The 17,712-nt window shown below is 36.5% G+C and overlaps 1 protein-coding gene across 3 annotated transcripts in view; it reads left to right on the top strand.

The window, feature by feature from the left end:
* The window catches only part of LARS2 (leucyl-tRNA synthetase 2, mitochondrial), an 88,580-nt gene that overhangs the window by 26,676 nt on the left and 44,192 nt on the right, over positions 1–17,712 (top strand). For all 3 annotated transcript variants that reach the window (XM_055805307.1, XM_055805308.1, XM_055805309.1), the window contains 3 exons: positions 3,002–3,145; positions 14,854–14,961; positions 16,465–16,624. In XM_055805307.1, coding sequence (XP_055661282.1) covers positions 3,002–3,145; positions 14,854–14,961; positions 16,465–16,624 — 412 coding nt within the window. The remainder of the gene's footprint in view (positions 1–3,001; positions 3,146–14,853; positions 14,962–16,464; positions 16,625–17,712) is intronic.

The raw sequence follows: 17,712 nt of genomic DNA on the forward strand, positions 1-17,712 counted from the left end.
AGGTGAATCTGAAAGCAGAAGGCTTGCTGCTTTGTTAGAAGCCATGATGATACACAAAACAAATTTTGCACACAGGCTCCAAGAACTGTGGGATCCTGGTGGTGTTTGGGTACCAGTGGTTGGATCTACTTCCCTCTTACAAGTCAAGGATCCGTTTAAGGACTTAAATCAGCATCTGTCAACCTGTAGGAGATATAATCTCTGGTGCATATGAACTGGTTGCTTTTTGACAGGGAGCAGATGGCAGAGGTATCCCGTAACCCTGGGTCTCTTCAAACAGTCATATATACTTCAAGCATGCGTTTATCCCATGTTGTCAGTGTATCTGCAATATATGTTAGGTAGTGCTTTTGCACAGCTTGATGTCTCCTGTATTACAATTTCATTTTGGGTACAAGGAGATAATTCATATCCTCACTGTGGCAATAAGAATAATACATGCAGAGCATTAGCCTAGTTAACGTTCTGTTCCAGCAGCATGTGTGTCTGGCCAGAAATTACCCTGGTAGCGAGACACAGACTCAGTTTGTCTGGGAGCTGCAGTTATTGAGAATTAACAGTATTTGTCTGGGTGCTGCTGCATCCTTAGAGGGCATCTTTATTCACCTTAGCAAAATCCCCTCTCTTCTTCCTGCAGCACTGATCTAGTCAATATACTGTAGAGGTCATTGACCTGGCCTGGGTGTCTTACTGAGCTTGAGATTTATAGGTGCCTAGATTCCATTATTTTGATTAGATATCTGCAGTCTGTAGTCAAGCCATAGACACCAAACCTGGAGATAGATACTTATGTTACAGATACCTGAATTTAGACAAGATGAATCCTATCTTAAAAGCATATGGTCTACATTGGCATAGTAAGATCTAAATAACTGGTGCACTCTATATGCTTTTGTACTGTGCTCTCTTTTTGTAGATGACATTTAGTGGCTTCCTGGGGCCGTAGTTTCAGAGGCTGTCATTGTCAAGAAATTGCCTGTGTGAGGTACAAGTAGGAACGAAGGATTTAATTTAATATCCAGGTTCTGGATATTCATCAAAAAGCTATGAGAGATGGAAGGAGCAAAACGCAACTTTAAAAATTCATGTACAAGACCTTTCAGCTACAGATTTCTTAAATGCATATTTATTTTGTTTTGCATGATTTATTTAGATAAATCTTCCTGTCATGACTCATGAGAACATATAATCCTAAATAATTGCATAAATAATTTCAGTTAGCTTTTAAAATTTCCATCATAAAGTTGATCCAATGTCATGTAAATAGCAACAGGGGTTTTTTTCTCAACTTTGAGTCATAGCCAGTTTAATACAAGCATATGCTAATACTGCTTTATGCAACTGGCATTTTATTACTACTTAATATTATCTGATTTACGTCTCATTAGATGTTATTTTAACTTTGTAGTGCTGTGGGATTTTTTTCAGAATGTTGAAAGTTAAAATTAATTTAGAACTGACTTCATAGTGTGTTCTGTCATTACTGAAGAAGTTGTGTTTTCTGAAAGTCTAGAAAACAGATCTGTAATAGTGGAATATATTGATTGCTTTTAATTTCCCAATGAATTTTCAGAAGCCTTTTATAAAAATCAGTCTGTTGTTGTTGGTAGGTAACAGATGAAATGTAGGCAGAGTGTAAAAAGTATAAATTCCAGTGACATACCAAATTCACTCAAGCTTCATTTGATGGTGTTTGTTCTTATCAAAGAATGACTTTCATTCATTTCATTATAATAAATTTTGTATAAATCAATATAAGTAATCAGATTTTGTGCACGCACACACATACACCAACACTGATAACAAAATCAGCAACAATATTCCTAAGGAAGAAGATCCATGCATCTGTCTTTGTGCTGTTCTCACTGTAAGATTTGTAAAATGGTTGTGATATTTACTATTTCTAAGAACACACAACATATTTAAAATTAAGCAATATCAGTTGATTGGAAACTAGTGCATTTCAGAAGGTGATCCGTGATAGATAAAATGTCAAGTGAATAATATGAGGGCAGTGACTGGTTTTTAGATTGGGATACTAAAGTTCTCCTCATACCCAAAGAATGCATTTGAAATTTTCAAATCATGTGTAATGTATTAGAATGCTATGGAGCTGAAGCTACTTTTTTTTCAGTCAGGCTGATTTAGCTTTGATTTAGCTCAAATACTAAATAACACTTGGAATAATGGTTTACTCTTCTTAATCGCTTTCATTATTTGTATTTTTATTTTTCTTCCTGTTCATTTTTTCAAGTTAATGTCAAGCATTGAATACCACTTCTGGAAAGACAGTTAGGATTCTTTTGTAATTTTAGATCCTTTATGATAAACGATAGCAAAATTGTTAACGCTGTCAGGGGGTGAGTTTGATTTTTGCTCTTCCCCATCAGTATGTTATGCCTGGTATTTCAGTTAGCTCTCAAAAAACAAGGTTTGTAAAGTTGAACACAAACATTTATTTCACTTTAATTTTCTTTAATGTATTTGTTTTGGTAAGGAAAGATGATTCCAAAAGTAATTCACATTGACAGAAGTTATGTGCAGAAAATATCAAATCTTTCACATGAAATACTGTTGACCACTATAATACTTCTTTGTGGTTCAGTTCTCTCAAGTTGGAGGTCCTCGATGGTTCATGCCCCACAGTCAGACTCAACACTTTTGGATTAGTGGTGAACAGTTTTTAAGCATCAGACTATGTATTCTGCAGTATAGTCAATTGGAACACTTACCTATTTAATATTCAAGTGTCAGCCTATCCTCCTAACATGATCAATCAAGGCAAATGCTGCCAACTACATTCTTGGGTTTTTTGAGTTCTGAGAAGATGACTATTCAAAACATATTCAGTTGAGCCCCTGTTGCTAACCTAAATGAATGTTATAAAAATGTGGAAAACTCAGGGATCCAAGAAACGTTTCTGGATAATTCTTTTGGTGTTTAAGATTCTGGTTTTGACATAGCTGCTGAAAATATTTTTTCTTCCTGCAACTGTTTTTAGGCCTTGGTTAATTGGGATCCAGTGGATCAGACTGTTCTAGCTAATGAGCAGGTGGATGACAATGGTTGCTCATGGCGTTCAGGAGCAAAAGTGGAACAGAAATACCTCACACAGTGGTTTATCAAAACAACTGCTTATGCAAAGGTATGAGAATACAGTTTTTTGAAATTGTGGTAGCACTTAAACGAGACAAGTTTTCATCCAGAAATACTCATCAAGCTGAATGTGGTCTTTTATATATGCATGTTTGTGTGATGTATAATTATATAATAATATATGTGATCTATCCCTGTGTATGTGTGTATATAAAAAATATCCCTGAAGTTTTTCTGTTGGCATTTTTAAAGAATTCTAAGTAATTGGTGTGAGATTAGTTTTGGAGAAATCAAAAAGCATAAATTAGAAGTGAATGAATGAATTCTGCATTCACACGTTGTCACCCCATATTTACCATCAAGTGCTTTTCTGTGTTTTAAGTGTACAGCTGTGCAATCTTTTGAACTAGAAATTTGTTCACCTAGTCAGCCTGTTGGACTGATGGGCATGGTATAAGCAGTGGGGGACAGCCTGTCACCTAGCATTCATTTCCACATGTCTGAACTATAGTTCTTTGTGATTAAGTGCTCTTTTTTGAAGATTCATCTGGACCTTCTATTTTAGGTTACTTCATACTCTGCTCCATTATCTGTAATGTAAAAAAAAAAAAAAATATTTTCAAGTTACTCAAATATCCTTTTGTGTTATGAGCTCAAATTTTGATTGTGATGGGACAATATAGCTTCCACACCTAGGAATTCTTCAGCAAAACTTTTGGCTTTATGCTTTCTGAGATTAAAGTATTGACTTCCTGTTGTGTCTGGGTGAAGTTCTTATTCCGTCCAAGTGTTCTGTGTATTGAGACTTCAAGTAAATATTGAGAAAGTTATTCCCAAGAAAATAGTAACAGTTTTCATCTTTGACCCTTTTCCTGAGCCTCAGAGAGATTCTTTCAAGGGACCAAAGTTCCACCATCATCCAGGGAGAAGAAATCCAGGTCTCACTCTAGGTCTGTTCATAATAAAGAGAAAAACTTTAGATATCCTGCCTGATGCTTTGATTCCTCATACTCAAAGAGAGTGCTTGAGATGCATGTTTTCTGATTGTTCTGCCAGTTCTGGCAGTAAAGAGGGAACATTTGCTATAGCTGAAGGAAAAATGGAGCATGTCTACACAATCACAAAATGATCACAATGTTCAGAGCTTTTTCTTGGTGCTCAAGTCGCTAGATCTCACAATCACCTTTGTGATGTTTCAGGGTCTGCCCCAACTCACTGTTTCCCCCAGTTTGAGGCTGGAGCTTCACTGAAGTTTCTACCTTTACTGATACATCTTTTGTCTGTTGTCTCTACAAAGGTTGTAGGAAATAACGACTGGCATTTCTGGGCTGTATCCATGCTTGCACCAAATCACTGCTTTCTTATCTCCCTCTAAGAGAGGTGAATCAGCCTTAAATTTTTGCTCATAAAGACCAAAATGTAAGACTGAGGAGCTCTTCGGTAACCTTGAAAATACCTTTGGCTTACAGGATTATTACCTCTTGCTCAATATCCACCCTGCTTTAGGGAGGAGGATTTACCTTTTGTCTTTAGCCTCTGACCTAAGTAATGTTGTTACAGGAAAAGCATCAGCTCTTGGGATGATCACGTCTCCCACGTGTCGTTCTGCAATAAGCAGGTTAGCTGATGACAGGAAGGAACTTGTGCCTCTACAACACCCCTCTCATCTTCCCCCCAAAGATGTCACCTCAGGAGACTACCATATCCCCTAACTACACAAACGGAAAAAGTGCAAACAGCCTCTTGTTCTTGAACATCTTAGTGGCATCATGAATGAGCGCTGCTTCTGCATTTCATTTTGGGGAGGAACTCAACAAAACCTTTAAGCATTACTGCAGAGGACAGTTGAGTACTCCACAGATCTCTGTAAAGGTTTCCCAAAATTTTGTTCTGTGCATGATTGATATTCTGTAGGGTCTATGCTAGCAGATACAACCAGGTTGATGAATGATGCCATGTTGCTCCCACCTCAAGTGCTTTGGCAAGCATTGCCTTCATGTGCTGTCACTTCTTGTACAGTGACAGATGCTACCAAGTATCAGCAGGTGGTTTGGATTTTCCTTTTTACCCACCCTCCACTGCACTGACTCCCATTTTTGTTGCTGTGGTTCTGGCACATTTTGAACAGTCTCACTCTGCTTCTTTTGGCAAGGGCTTTAAACATTTGGTTGTAGAAGGGGAAAAGAACTACTACCTCCCCCGCCCCGCCCCAAAACCTTCAAATAAGAATAAGCAAATAAGAATAACCAGGCTCTGCTATTCTAAGTCCAATATCTGATATGAGATGGATTTCATGCTTTGGAAGATTAAGATAAATAAATTCCCTTTTCGGTATTTATCTTTTTCTTTCAAGTTGCAAGAAGCTAGATAACATAGCAGGTTGTATCTTTACTTTCTGAAGAGGACTGGTTTGGCCATACAGCTCTGAGTGGCCTATGAGCTGCAAGCCACGACTGAAGATTGTCCAAGTACTTCAGTCTCTTAGAGACTCTGTGCCCACACTGACGTAACCAGGAAGGTCTTGACAGAAGCCAAAGTATTTTGGCTCCTCTTGCTGAATATCTTAACTAATTATCCTCAAAACTCAACTTTGCACACATTTCTTCATTCCTTACAGTTGTCATCCCAGTACTTTTCAAAGAGTAGTAAGACATGAATCCCTTTCTAAATCTGTTTCTTTTGTATACTTTTTCTTTGGGTTCAGGTTGTTGACAGATGATCTGAATCCCTGTCATCCTAAATAGCATAGTGTTGAACACCATGCTTACAGCAGTCACTCTTCCTCGCCTATTCTTCAAGCCTTCTTCCTCATTTCTTTACAAAATCCCTGGCCAGGAGGCCAGGCTTTATTGAGAGGAAGATGTTTATTTACCTTTATTTTTTTACAGAGGCTTATATCTTGGAGTGGAGGGTCCAGATTTTGCAGAGCTAGTCCTAGTAACTGTGGAGGATAGACACATCTCTTTAATTTTAAAAAGCTAAAGATTTTTAATCACTAATATAATTTTAGGATGATAACAGTGGTGACAATTCCTTCACTTTAGCAGAGGGAATAATTTCGTATCTCTTGATCTTGAAGACACTCACTTCCATAAAGATATTTTTCTAGCTTACGTCAAGGACCCAAGCCACTACCAGTACAACTTCCTTTTCTTGAAACTCTTTGCCATTCAGAGACTTCAGATATTTGTGCTTCTAATGATAAACAAGTACAACAATTATGTTCTTTATGGATCTTGCTTTTCTTTTTCTTCAGTTGTTTGGGGCTCACCATGAATATGTGTATAGTACTATCTCTGTAATCATTCTCAGACACCTGAAGGCTCAAGACGCTACAATAGAAGAGAGCATTTTTATTCAAGCTGGGCTTAGTTGGTGAAGGTTGTGTATGGTACTCCATATGCCAGACTCCTGTAAATGGGAAATCTGAGAGGACATTATAAAAATTATCTTTAATGGAACTGGGGATTTTAAATCAGCTTTTTTTTGGTCAACATTTTTTGCATTAAAAACCCAATAGAAATAGAGGTTCACCTTTCCAGAACTTCTCTGGCCCTGAGGTCTTCATTCTCCATATCTGAGTCAATTGCCTGTTGAACGTCCTATGTCCAGTTCTGCTTCTTTTGAACGTGTCCAGAAGGTTAAGGCAAGATGGTGCCACATTAGCATGGTCAAAACCATTCTGATCCAAAGATCTATGTTTTCTGTCAGTAGCTTTTAGGTCTTTGAGCCATACTGCCAGAATTCATGTAAGAGTACACCTGGCCCTCTATTTCCTATGTCTCATAGCTTGGACAAGTTCATGGACACAGAGCAGATACATTCCTTCCTTGTGCAAGGTGTTCTTACTAAGTTTGGGAAAAGGTAGAGCACTAAGTGGATCAGGCATTCAGTGAGTTCTGTGGCTAGATTTCTGTTATCCACTGAAGTTTCACTACTTTTCATTTTGAAATTAAAAAAATGGGAGGCACTAAGAAGCTATCTGATAATAATTTAATCCATGCATTTTTTGGGGAAGATTTGTATTTTTTTCCCACTTGGGCTACTTCTAGACTTAGAGGGTTAGTATTCTTTAAGTGTGTTTTACTTCTCCCACTCATCTTTTTCCAGTGAGGCTTTAGTCTGCTTTTGGTATCTCATGGGGAAAGCCATTTGATTCTGGTCACCTTTTGGTTGCATCACCATGGGTTGCACCATTGATTTGGTCACCTTCAATGGAGACTGTTACTACTTCTGAAAAGTTTACAGAAATTCAAGACCAAATGCCAGAAAATTCCACCTTGTCCTTTTTCTGCAACAAGGCTCTCTGCAGATCTGTGCCCTATGACTTCCAGAAGTTATCCCGGAGTTTTCTTTAAGATGATATAGTGGGAAGGTATTGAATAAAAGCTTTCTTTCTAGTAAGTAACTCCTTTTCTGTGTGGCTTTGAGGAAAATGTAAATCTTTGTTTCATAACCATGTTTCATAGACAAGGTTCTATTTAAAGTACATTTAACGAATCTGCTATCCCTTAATTCTTCATGCAAATTACCAGCTAGCAATAGTGGCTGAATATATATGTATACAACTTAGTTTCTACTTGGAGCACCCACAAATTATTTTGTAGTAACTATTCAGCCTATTTATACTGCGTATTGATGATCTTTCTAGTCATCTGTGTTCGTCTCTTTCATCCATTTATCATTTTATGTTTTCTCCTGTATCTCATAACCTTAATGAAAATAAATACCAGTAAGGGTAATCTTCATCTGCAATGCTTAAATTACTAGTCAAATAGCAGCAAGGAGTTATGTGATCAGTAACAGGCTGCGACGGCATCTCATGTGTTACAGGAGTCAGTGTTTCATTCCTACAGATGCTATTCTTTAAATTCTCTTGTGTCCAGAGGAATCATCTTCTGTGGATTTGTTTTGATTTCTTTATTGTTAGTGCACCAGCTTGTAGTCCTTTCTTGAAATAAAAATGCAAGTAAACAAAGCAGTGTTGGCTCACATGGCAATTTACCGTTGGCAATGAATTTTTTTTCAAAGTGAAAAAATACTGACCGTACATTAAACACTTAGCAGAAAGCATTTGATTATGTAAAGTAATAAAGTAATTGTGACCCATTTTTTAAACTGTGGAGTACATATAAAATGGTCTAGCAGCTTTTATGGATTTTTAAAGAACATTTTAATTGTAATTTTTCTTTTGACAGATTTCTTGGATAAAAGTCTAATGCCTTAACTGATGGCATTATTATTCAAATTGTTATCTGTGCATTTAAGATATTTAAGCTAAAACATTTAGTTGCTATGGTTACTCAGCTAAATCTGTAGGCAGATTCATTGGAAAAATTTATCTGTATATGTTAGTATTTTCTGTGTATATCTGTAAATTGCTGTTACGCTTTTTTATGCAGTCAACTGAATCTTCAAATCAGAATCCTTAAGGTTAATCTTTGCATAGTCCCCATTCTTCCTAAATGAATTTTACTTGATACTTTTTCATATTTTACTTTTCAAAAATCAATTAAATAACTGGAGAATAATCTATTTTTTTAACAAAATAAAATAGAAGCAACTTTTGAAACTTCAGGTTTTGCTTTAAATCATCACCCTTTTCTGCACAGCAATAAGATATTGTATGTATGTTTAATTTAAATACTGGGAAATGTGACAGAGCCTACAGAATTCTGCCACTCTAATTTGCAGATGCCATACAGATAAGTAGTACTCTCTCTTAGTTGGGGCCAGGGATGTGTGTGTGTGTACAGGCATTTAGGGACAAATCCTTCTCACATTCCATGGAGTGCAGGAACTTAGATGTTTAGCATGGTGCTGACTCTGTGAAGGGAAAACAAGCGATCTACCAGTTCATCTCCAGGTCTTCTCTGGGTTTGTGCTGCATCTGACAGCTCTTTTGTCTGGTTTGAATAGATTTGGAATTATTTAACATAATTGTGCTTTGCTTGATTTTTTATTTTCTACTTTATTTCTGAGGTATTAAGCAGAACGATAATGAAAGAGAATGAAACTGAAGTGCTGCATTTTAGAACGCTGAGAGTCTTGACGGTACTTTGGATTTCATAGTGTGAGGTAACGCCTCATCATTGAGGGAGAATTGAAATGCTGGCTCTTTAGTTCTTCATGCTTTATGTGTGATTTTTTCACTTCCTACACTTAGGGTCTAGCTCGTAGCTGTCTTCTTCCAACAGAACGGGCCTGATAAACCTCACTTCTAAACTCTTCCTCTTGAGTCAGGCTGAGAGCTCATTCCTGGACAGGGACCAAGAGCACTGTCTCCACAGCTTGCTTAGCACTTCATTAATAAAAAAATGACGCCTGTTTTGTTAGCTTGGCAAGACAGGATTGTTTGTGAACATCCAGACCAGGCTGATCTTTTCCCCTTAGTTAAAATGCAGCATCTCATTTAGCGCTACAGCAATATAAATTTAAGTTCCTGTTGGTATAAGATTGATCAAAACAGTGAATGCTTGGTACTACTAAAAATGGTAACAAATGTTTTAAAGAGCTTTTATATTTATGGAATCGATTACATATTTATCCCAAAGATATGCTTAATTGTATTGCAAAGGGAGTATCTTCTTTTTGGTTATTGCTACAGTGAGAACAGCTTTGGAGGGCAAAACTGCAGAAGAACACTGGCTTTACTTTTGCTTTTGAGGAATCATTTCTTTGCCTCAGTTCTACAAAATCAAAACAGAGGTGTTCGTTGACCATAAATTATAGGGCAAGGAAAGGGGAAAACTGCTGACAGTTCAGACATTTACCAGAGAGAATTTGAAGTATACACAGTGTTACTGCTCCTTTTTAATGTATGTTTTCAGTATGCTTCACACATGGGAAAGAAGAGTCAGGAATGACCTACTATAGTACAGGCAGAAACTACTGAAGGTAGGAAAACCCCAACAAAACAAGAAAAGATTAAATACGAGCAGAAGCTCTACTGCATAATCACAGCTGGAACTCTGCAGTAGAATGCAGAATAAAACAGTGGGCAGCCTAACTTTATTTTCCTATACTTTAGTTAATATATTAAGTTGTATTAAATGATTTCATTTAATCTTTAGTTTATATTTGGTTACTCTTTTGGGAGCTTGATCAATTAAAGTGAAGAATTTAATTTTAATCCAAAGAGATCTTAAATATTTCTTTGGCTCTTCCTCAGAAGCAAAGCTTTCAATTTTATTTTAACTTAGAAGACAATTTTATTTTGCTAATGAATGCTTTTGAAAGGAAACGTTTTGCTGTCCTTTCTGTTTTAGTCTTCTTGTTACATTGCAGATTTGTCAAACTTCATTAAAATGCCTTCACTGAAAAAAAGAGTAAACTTTTGGCTTTAATAGCTTATTTTTAGATTTTTCACTTTATTTCATTTACTATCATGGAGGAGTTGAAATATGCTTACTAATATGAAATTAGTGGCAGTCATTGATCATGCTAAAAATTTTAGTTCCCAAAATCAGAGACTGAATTTTTCAGGTGCTCAGCAGAATCCTCCCTCTTTGAACTACAAGCAGGGGGACTTTTGGAGTCAAGATACTCTTGGGAAATTATAAAGCACTTCCATTTTTTGATTTTATGGACCTTTGTTGTCCGAAGATTATTAAACTGAAGTTCTGTTTCTCTATGAATCTTCAACAGACTAAACATCTCGGGGTGTGAGACTAGTTTTCCACTTTCAAATGCTTTACTGCTAGTTTCAGACTTGGTCAACGTTGTTTGTGATGAATTTTCAGCAAACTGATCTCGATTTTGTGACTCTCTGATCATCTGAGCTGGTTGACTTTCATCCTCTAGCAATGCCGGAATTTTGTAGGTGTTCTGAAAGAGTAAAGCGGTTCTGTGAAACATTAGTTTATCCTGAATTTTCAGCTTCTCCAGCACTTGAGTCAAACTTTCCTAAAAGTGTAAGAGCCTTGAAGTTATTCTCGTTCCTGAACATAGCTTTGATTTCTTTATCATTTTCCTGAGTCCATCTATCTTTAGATCTGGAAGACTGCCAAAATGTATTTATGCTTTACCTTGACTTGTGTTTAATTAAGATGGGAGTAATTTCTCCTGTAATTAGACATTTGCATTTGAAGTTTTCTTGTCTCTTCTGGAGCCATGAAAAATGAAAGTAGAAAGACTTTACTACCTAATGTTTCCAAGTTTCTCACTCTTAAGTCATCATCAGAAACTTGAAAATAGAGTTTATTTCATAAGCTCATCACTCTCTGCTTAATGGATTATAATGCTGCTGCTGTTCTTTGTCCCTTGCAGAATCCAAGGATTTGCTTTTTTTAATTTGCCTGTTTGCTGAGAAACTTCTTGATTGCCTTTTCTGTGTTACCTAGTTAACAAACCTGTGGAACAGATGCCTAGGAGTTATGTACATGCCTTTGAGGGTTAGGATTTTTGTTTAAGGAATCGTATCAGTAATTGTAAAATAATAATTGGAGCAGAAATCATGGGACTGCTTTAATGATTCAGAAGATATTTTACCAAACATGGCAGTGATTTTTAAAAGGAACATGGAAGCAAAATTCAGGGAGTTAATATTTAACTTTCAAAACACCGGCTTATAATAATCAGGATTTTCTATGTAGTGTGGGTCAGGTTCAATTCAAGTTTTGTATACCCAAACATGCTGTGTGTGATCATTTTAAAAAATTAATAACAGTTTTAACATATATTTATAGATCTATGTTTGTGCAGGTTATAGTGCAATTGGATTTGAAAATGAAAAAAGTTTGAAAGGATTTTCTTTAAGCAATTTTTAAAAACCTAATTTGCACGAATGAATTTGGAATGTACAAATTTATTTATGCATGTAGGAATTAATGTTTTGCCACTTTCCTGTTAGTGAGTATCCTAGGTTAATTTACCATCCAGAAACAATAATTAACATGCTAGCAGTATACATACTGTGTATTTTATGCCTCTGCAACACTATGTAAAATGTTTGTTTTACATCTTGTTCATTTTCTACTCCGCTTGCTATTGGTAGCCTTGAATTCCTGAAATTCAAGAAACTGAAGTAGTGTTGAGTACAAAGATCAGAGAATCATATTTCCATATTGAAATTTTTTTAAGGTTTTTTTGGTTTGGTTTTTTTTAAATCATATTATACTACTGTTCATGTGCCTATTAAGATGCAAAGGGGGTGTGTTTGCAAGCTGCTAGGCTATGTCACCATGCAGAAGAAGTTTTGTTATCTTCATTCAGGTGAAGCTGAGTTGGCTTCTCCTGTTCAGCTGCATGAAGCAATTGGATTATCAAGAAAACTGGGCTAACTCAAACTGTGGCCTATAGCTTCTAATAAGGCCAACTAGCAACAGTTAAAATCATTATCACACTGGTATTAAGGCTCTTGATGTAATTAATCTTGCAGTGAAATAACATCTAGAAAGTTTTGCTGTCAAGCAATTACAGACTGTACAGTTTCAGTAGACCAATTTCACATTTAGCTGCTTCTGCCAGCAAAACTTAATGTAGATTAGGATGGATATCCAAGCAGTAGAATTTATTAAAATATGCTAATGTGTCCAGCCAGTTCTGTGGGTATTGGCACAATTTCATTCTTTTTAAAATACATAAAATTCTTACAAAGAATGTATCCAATTATTATGTATATATCTCTGTATATCTGTTTATATCTCCAGTGATTCGTTATTCTTCGGTAGGTTTATATATACATGGATCATTCATGGCAGATAAAGCTCAGTAGACTCTGGAACGCTAAAATTAATGAGAATGATGAGAGTTTGGAATTCTCTGTGATATAATATACTTGCAATTGTGAGCTAAAACTGATAAAAGTTACAGTATGATTGAAAACCTTCCAAAACCTTACCATTCTTTTATTTATAAATCATCAGAAAATGAATTTAATAATAATCCCAAGTGGTGGTGTGATACTATGATTTATGAAGGCCATGCCCTTTGTTGTATTTTGAATGATAGATATACAACAGAGCAGTAACCAAAAAGTAATTAGTGTCTTTTATGCATCTCAGTTTGAAAATATTTAAGAATGTAGTTAAAGCACAACAGTTGAAAAATAATGACTTGTATATTCACTAATTATCTAACTAACCCACTGTTTAATTTGAGCAGCACATAGTAGCTACTGTCCATCCTAGCAAGCTGTTAGCAATCAATGAGATAATAAAGAGCTTGCACACTTGACTTTGCTGAAGGAAAAATTATTCAGTGTGTTGCCTTATTCTTACATTTTAGCTGTAATTGTTCAGCACATCCACCATCTGTCCAAGTGACTCATACCTCTGGCTGTACTTCTGCCAAAGTAAAGATTTTGGACAGTCACGGAGTATTTGTAACAAAAATGTGAAAAATGACATGAGCTTTGAGTTATGCATCCCTTTGCACATCTCCTTTACTTTTTTATTGATTTTGTTTATTAAAAACATATTATTCAAATTATTTAGGCAGGTATTAGTTGACTTGGGATAGTCTGTTATGCTTCCAAGCCACACATCAGAAAGCACATAAATATATGGATATATCTCTTGCTGAATATAAATGTACATAGAAGTTGCAGGTTGGCTGTTGGACATTATGACTAATGAAGGAGCCAACAATTTCTTCTCTGCTGCATGATACAGAATCATGGAATCATAGAATCATTTAGGTTTGGAAAAGACCCTTAAGATCATTGAGTCCAACTGTTAACCCAGCACTGCCAAGTCCACCACTAAACCATGTCCCTAAGCACCACATCTGCAGGTCTTTCAAATACCTCCAGGGATGGTGACTCAAGCACCTCCCTGGGCAGCCTGTTCCAATGCTTGACAACCCTTTTGGTGAAGAAATTTTTCCTAATATCCAATCTAAACCTCCCCGGCACAACTTGAGGCTGTTTCCCCTTGTCCTATTGCTTGCTAATTGGGAGAAGAGACCAACACTTACCTCGCTACAACCTCCCTTCAGGTGGTTGCAGAGAGCAGTAAGGCCCCCCCGAGCCTCCTTTTCTCCAGGCTAAACAACCCAAGTCCCTTCAGCTGCTCCTTATAGGACTTTTTCTCCAGATCCTTCACCAGTTTGCTGTTGGTTGCTTATAACAATTATGTTAGTTTTATATTATTATGTATATTTTGAATTTAGTATGTATCCTTATTATTATGATTTAGATTGTTGGCTTTTTTACAGGATGGTATCACCTAAAGATCCCACTCAATTTTACAGCTTGTTGTGCTTGGTAAAATATCAACATGAAATACAAAAAAATGATAGGCAGCTGGAAACTGTATTTTGTCATTTTAAGTCAGAGCCTGAAAATTTTAGGACATGTAAATGTCTTTTGTCTGACTGCCATCTCCAGGCTATTGTCTAGAACAACTAATCCAAATGTAGGCTTCATACCTGCAAGCACATCTCATATGTATCTGTAGCCTTGTTCAGCTCATTAGGACATTAGAAAAGATACACTTTTCGCAAGTTACATCCATTGGGAATATTTTCTGTGTTTGTTTTCATTTAAGGGTTTTGTTCTGTGTTTAAGGTTTAGTTCATTCAAAAGGAAGGTCTCTTAGTAACAACAGGGTCTCTGTTGGAGACAGCATACCTCTGGCTTGTGCTCTGTTAATTCTGGTCTTGGAGAGGTGAATCTGAGGCAGCAGCAGAATAAAAACCTCTTCCTGTGTTTTTGCCAAAACCTTATAATTTTGCTGTTAGTTATAATTAAACCCATAGTCTTAATTTGTATGCTCACAAAGCTGAATGTCCTGATTCTTTCTTTTGCTGCATCAGGCTATGTTTGATGCTTTGTCCGATCTCCCCGAGTGGTATGGTATAAAAGAAATGCAAGCAAATTGGATAGGTGACTGCACTGGATGCTCTCTCGACTTCTTGCTAAAGGTAAGTCAGAAATTTCAATGCTTCTCTCTTGGTTGGGCTAACAGCAATGCCTGAAATGTGTAATGGGAATGGATTTTCAGATCTAAAAATCCTGAAACCTGCTAAAAGAGATTATTATATATTCATGCCCAGACCAACGCAGATTCCTGAAGAAGCTACTTGTGGGCTGAAGAGATGCTCTCCAGTATCCTCCTTAGGAAAGGGTTTGGTGTTCAAGTGCAACATTGGATGCAAATTGGCTGTGTGTATTTATGCCAAAATACATGCCAGCTAATAAGCATTCCTGAAAGCCAGGACATTTAGGGGAGCAGTGCCAAGGCAGTATCAAGTGGTACTGCACAAGTCAGCTGGGATCTAGCTGGGCTTTCACTCCTCTCTGCACAGCACCTTCTCTGTCAGACCCTAGCTGACCTCAGGCAAGCGACTTTACTTATATTTGTCCATTATTTAATTTACTACATATAATAATTAAAATAATGAAAAACACACATTTAGGTAGTGATGGACCTGTAGAGAATTCCAGAAATAAAGGAGAGGAAGGGAAAAGAAACCTTAAGAAAATTATGATTATCTACAGAAGGACTTCAGATTTTCCCATTTTTCTCAAGAGATTCAAAAGGCTTCTCAAATACAATAGTGGCAGAAGAGATTTTCAGAGACCCTGATGGAATTTCAGCCCTTGTGCCTCAAAGCTTTATTGTGCTCATCTACTCTGGTCTAACATTTTAAAATGGCTTCTTATTTTAAAAGATTGAATTTTTTGGAACTTCCAATTGAAGCTTAAACTTTCTTAATGCCTCTAAATTGCACACTGCTTGAAGGTGCATTTTTGTGTTTAAGTTGTTTTTATCAATTTCTGAAAATGTATGTCAATACCTCTTGTAGAAAAATCTCCTTCTAAGACCCCGGTGTGCTCCACAGTTAATTGATCTAAAATATAAAGCCTGCTGATAGTGCCAGGTGGTAATTCTTAAGCAATCCTCTAAATTTATTACTATTTTATGTCCAGTTGTTTTAATGTTGTGCCACCTTTAATATTTTATTCCTATGCATAAGTTGCAGTATTGACTTCATCAGAGAAGTGTGGTAGAATGCCTCATAGCTGACATGATCTTAAATTCTTTCGATCTCAGAGGTAACATCACGTCTGTTTCTTGAAAACAAGGCATGCATAGTAAAAGTGAATAGAAGGATTTCAGGTTACTTAACCAAGGATTGAATCTAGCTCAGTAGCACAGTGTAATATTACATGATTTTATAATTTATTTTTAATAGATGTATTTGGATAAACTGAAGCAAGACTGTAAAGCAACTTTCTCAAGGTCTTAAAAGTAAATTTTGTTGAGGTTTCATTCTGGAAACTCCCTATAGTGGGAATGCATCTGGCTTGGTATTGACAACTGCGCACTTCTACAGGGTGATGTAGGTTTGTTAGTTGCATAAAAAGCAACAGGAATCTAAAACTGCTGCACTTCCAATGGGATTTTTTCTGCTTTGTTTCAGGTTAATGATAAAGTAACAGGAGAGAAGCTAGCAGCTTACACCTATACACCTGAAGCCATTTATGGAGCCTCCCATTTATATATCTTACCAGCTCACAGACTGCTACATGGGAATAGCAGCCTTAAGGAAGTCTTTCAGAGGGAATTCATCCCAGGGAAAGGTGGTATTTTTCCGATACTGCATTTTATTGTAGAATAGTAACAATTTTAGAGAATGGTATTCAGAGAATATGTGTCAAGCTGAGCAGGAGCTGTTCCTGTTGAGAGGGGACAGGTCTTTTGATTCTTGGTATATGTCAAACAGTATCACATCAACCTGTCCTGGCTTTAGATGTGGTGAGAGCAGCTATGTTAGAATTCTTCCTTTTATAGTGCCTGTAACACTTCATAGTATATAAAAGCAATGGAAGAGATTGTTTCCTTGTGTACCAGAAATGAATAGTCCAACTCTGACTATGTCAGCCCATTGGAAAATCTTATGGCTCTACAGTAATTTGTTGTTAGCACAAGGACAGCAGTACCAGCTCTTGCACCAACGATGATCTGTTCCTGTCATAGGGAACATAAAGAGGGCAATAGATCGCTAATAGATAGTAAAGCGGATCATTGATAGATAGCAAAATAATACTCTGCTGTGCAGATCCTTACTTTAGTGGAGTAAATTCAAGGTATCCCTATACTCTGTCATAACTTGTACAGAGAATACAGACAAATGGAAATTCTTCAGTTGGTGTTAACTGGTTTCTTGAAGGCTTCTACCACCAGTTCTGCCTGGTCTACTATTTTTCTGTTGTTGAAAAATCTGAAAATTACAAGACCAAATACAATGTATACAGAATATTATTTTTTTCCCACTTCAGGCTGGTGTTCAGTGTTTGGTTTTTTCCTCACTGGTAAAGCTGAGGTTTCATTGTCTATGTAACATCTGATATCAGCAGCAATGAAGCAGGAATCTTGTGGGAAATTCTGGTGTTTGCACAGAACCTGCTTTATTTTTGAGTGCTTCATTTCTATAACCTTAAAAAAGTTTTCTTGCTAGCAGAAAAAAATGGAGCCTGAATGTGTATAGTTCTTATAGTTCGGCCAAATCAAAGCACTAACCACAGAAGTGCACATCCATGTACCTGCCTGTATCTTTGTTGGATCTGGTGCTTTAAGCCAAACCACAGAAGTGCAAAATTTGTTTATAATAAGGATAACAGTATTTTTTTTTAATTGTTTTTACATAGAAATACCTGGAAAGGCTATT

Source organism: Falco peregrinus, chromosome 5, assembly GCF_023634155.1.
Source record: "Falco peregrinus isolate bFalPer1 chromosome 5, bFalPer1.pri, whole genome shotgun sequence".
NCBI lineage: Eukaryota > Metazoa > Chordata > Aves > Falconiformes > Falconidae > Falco > Falco peregrinus.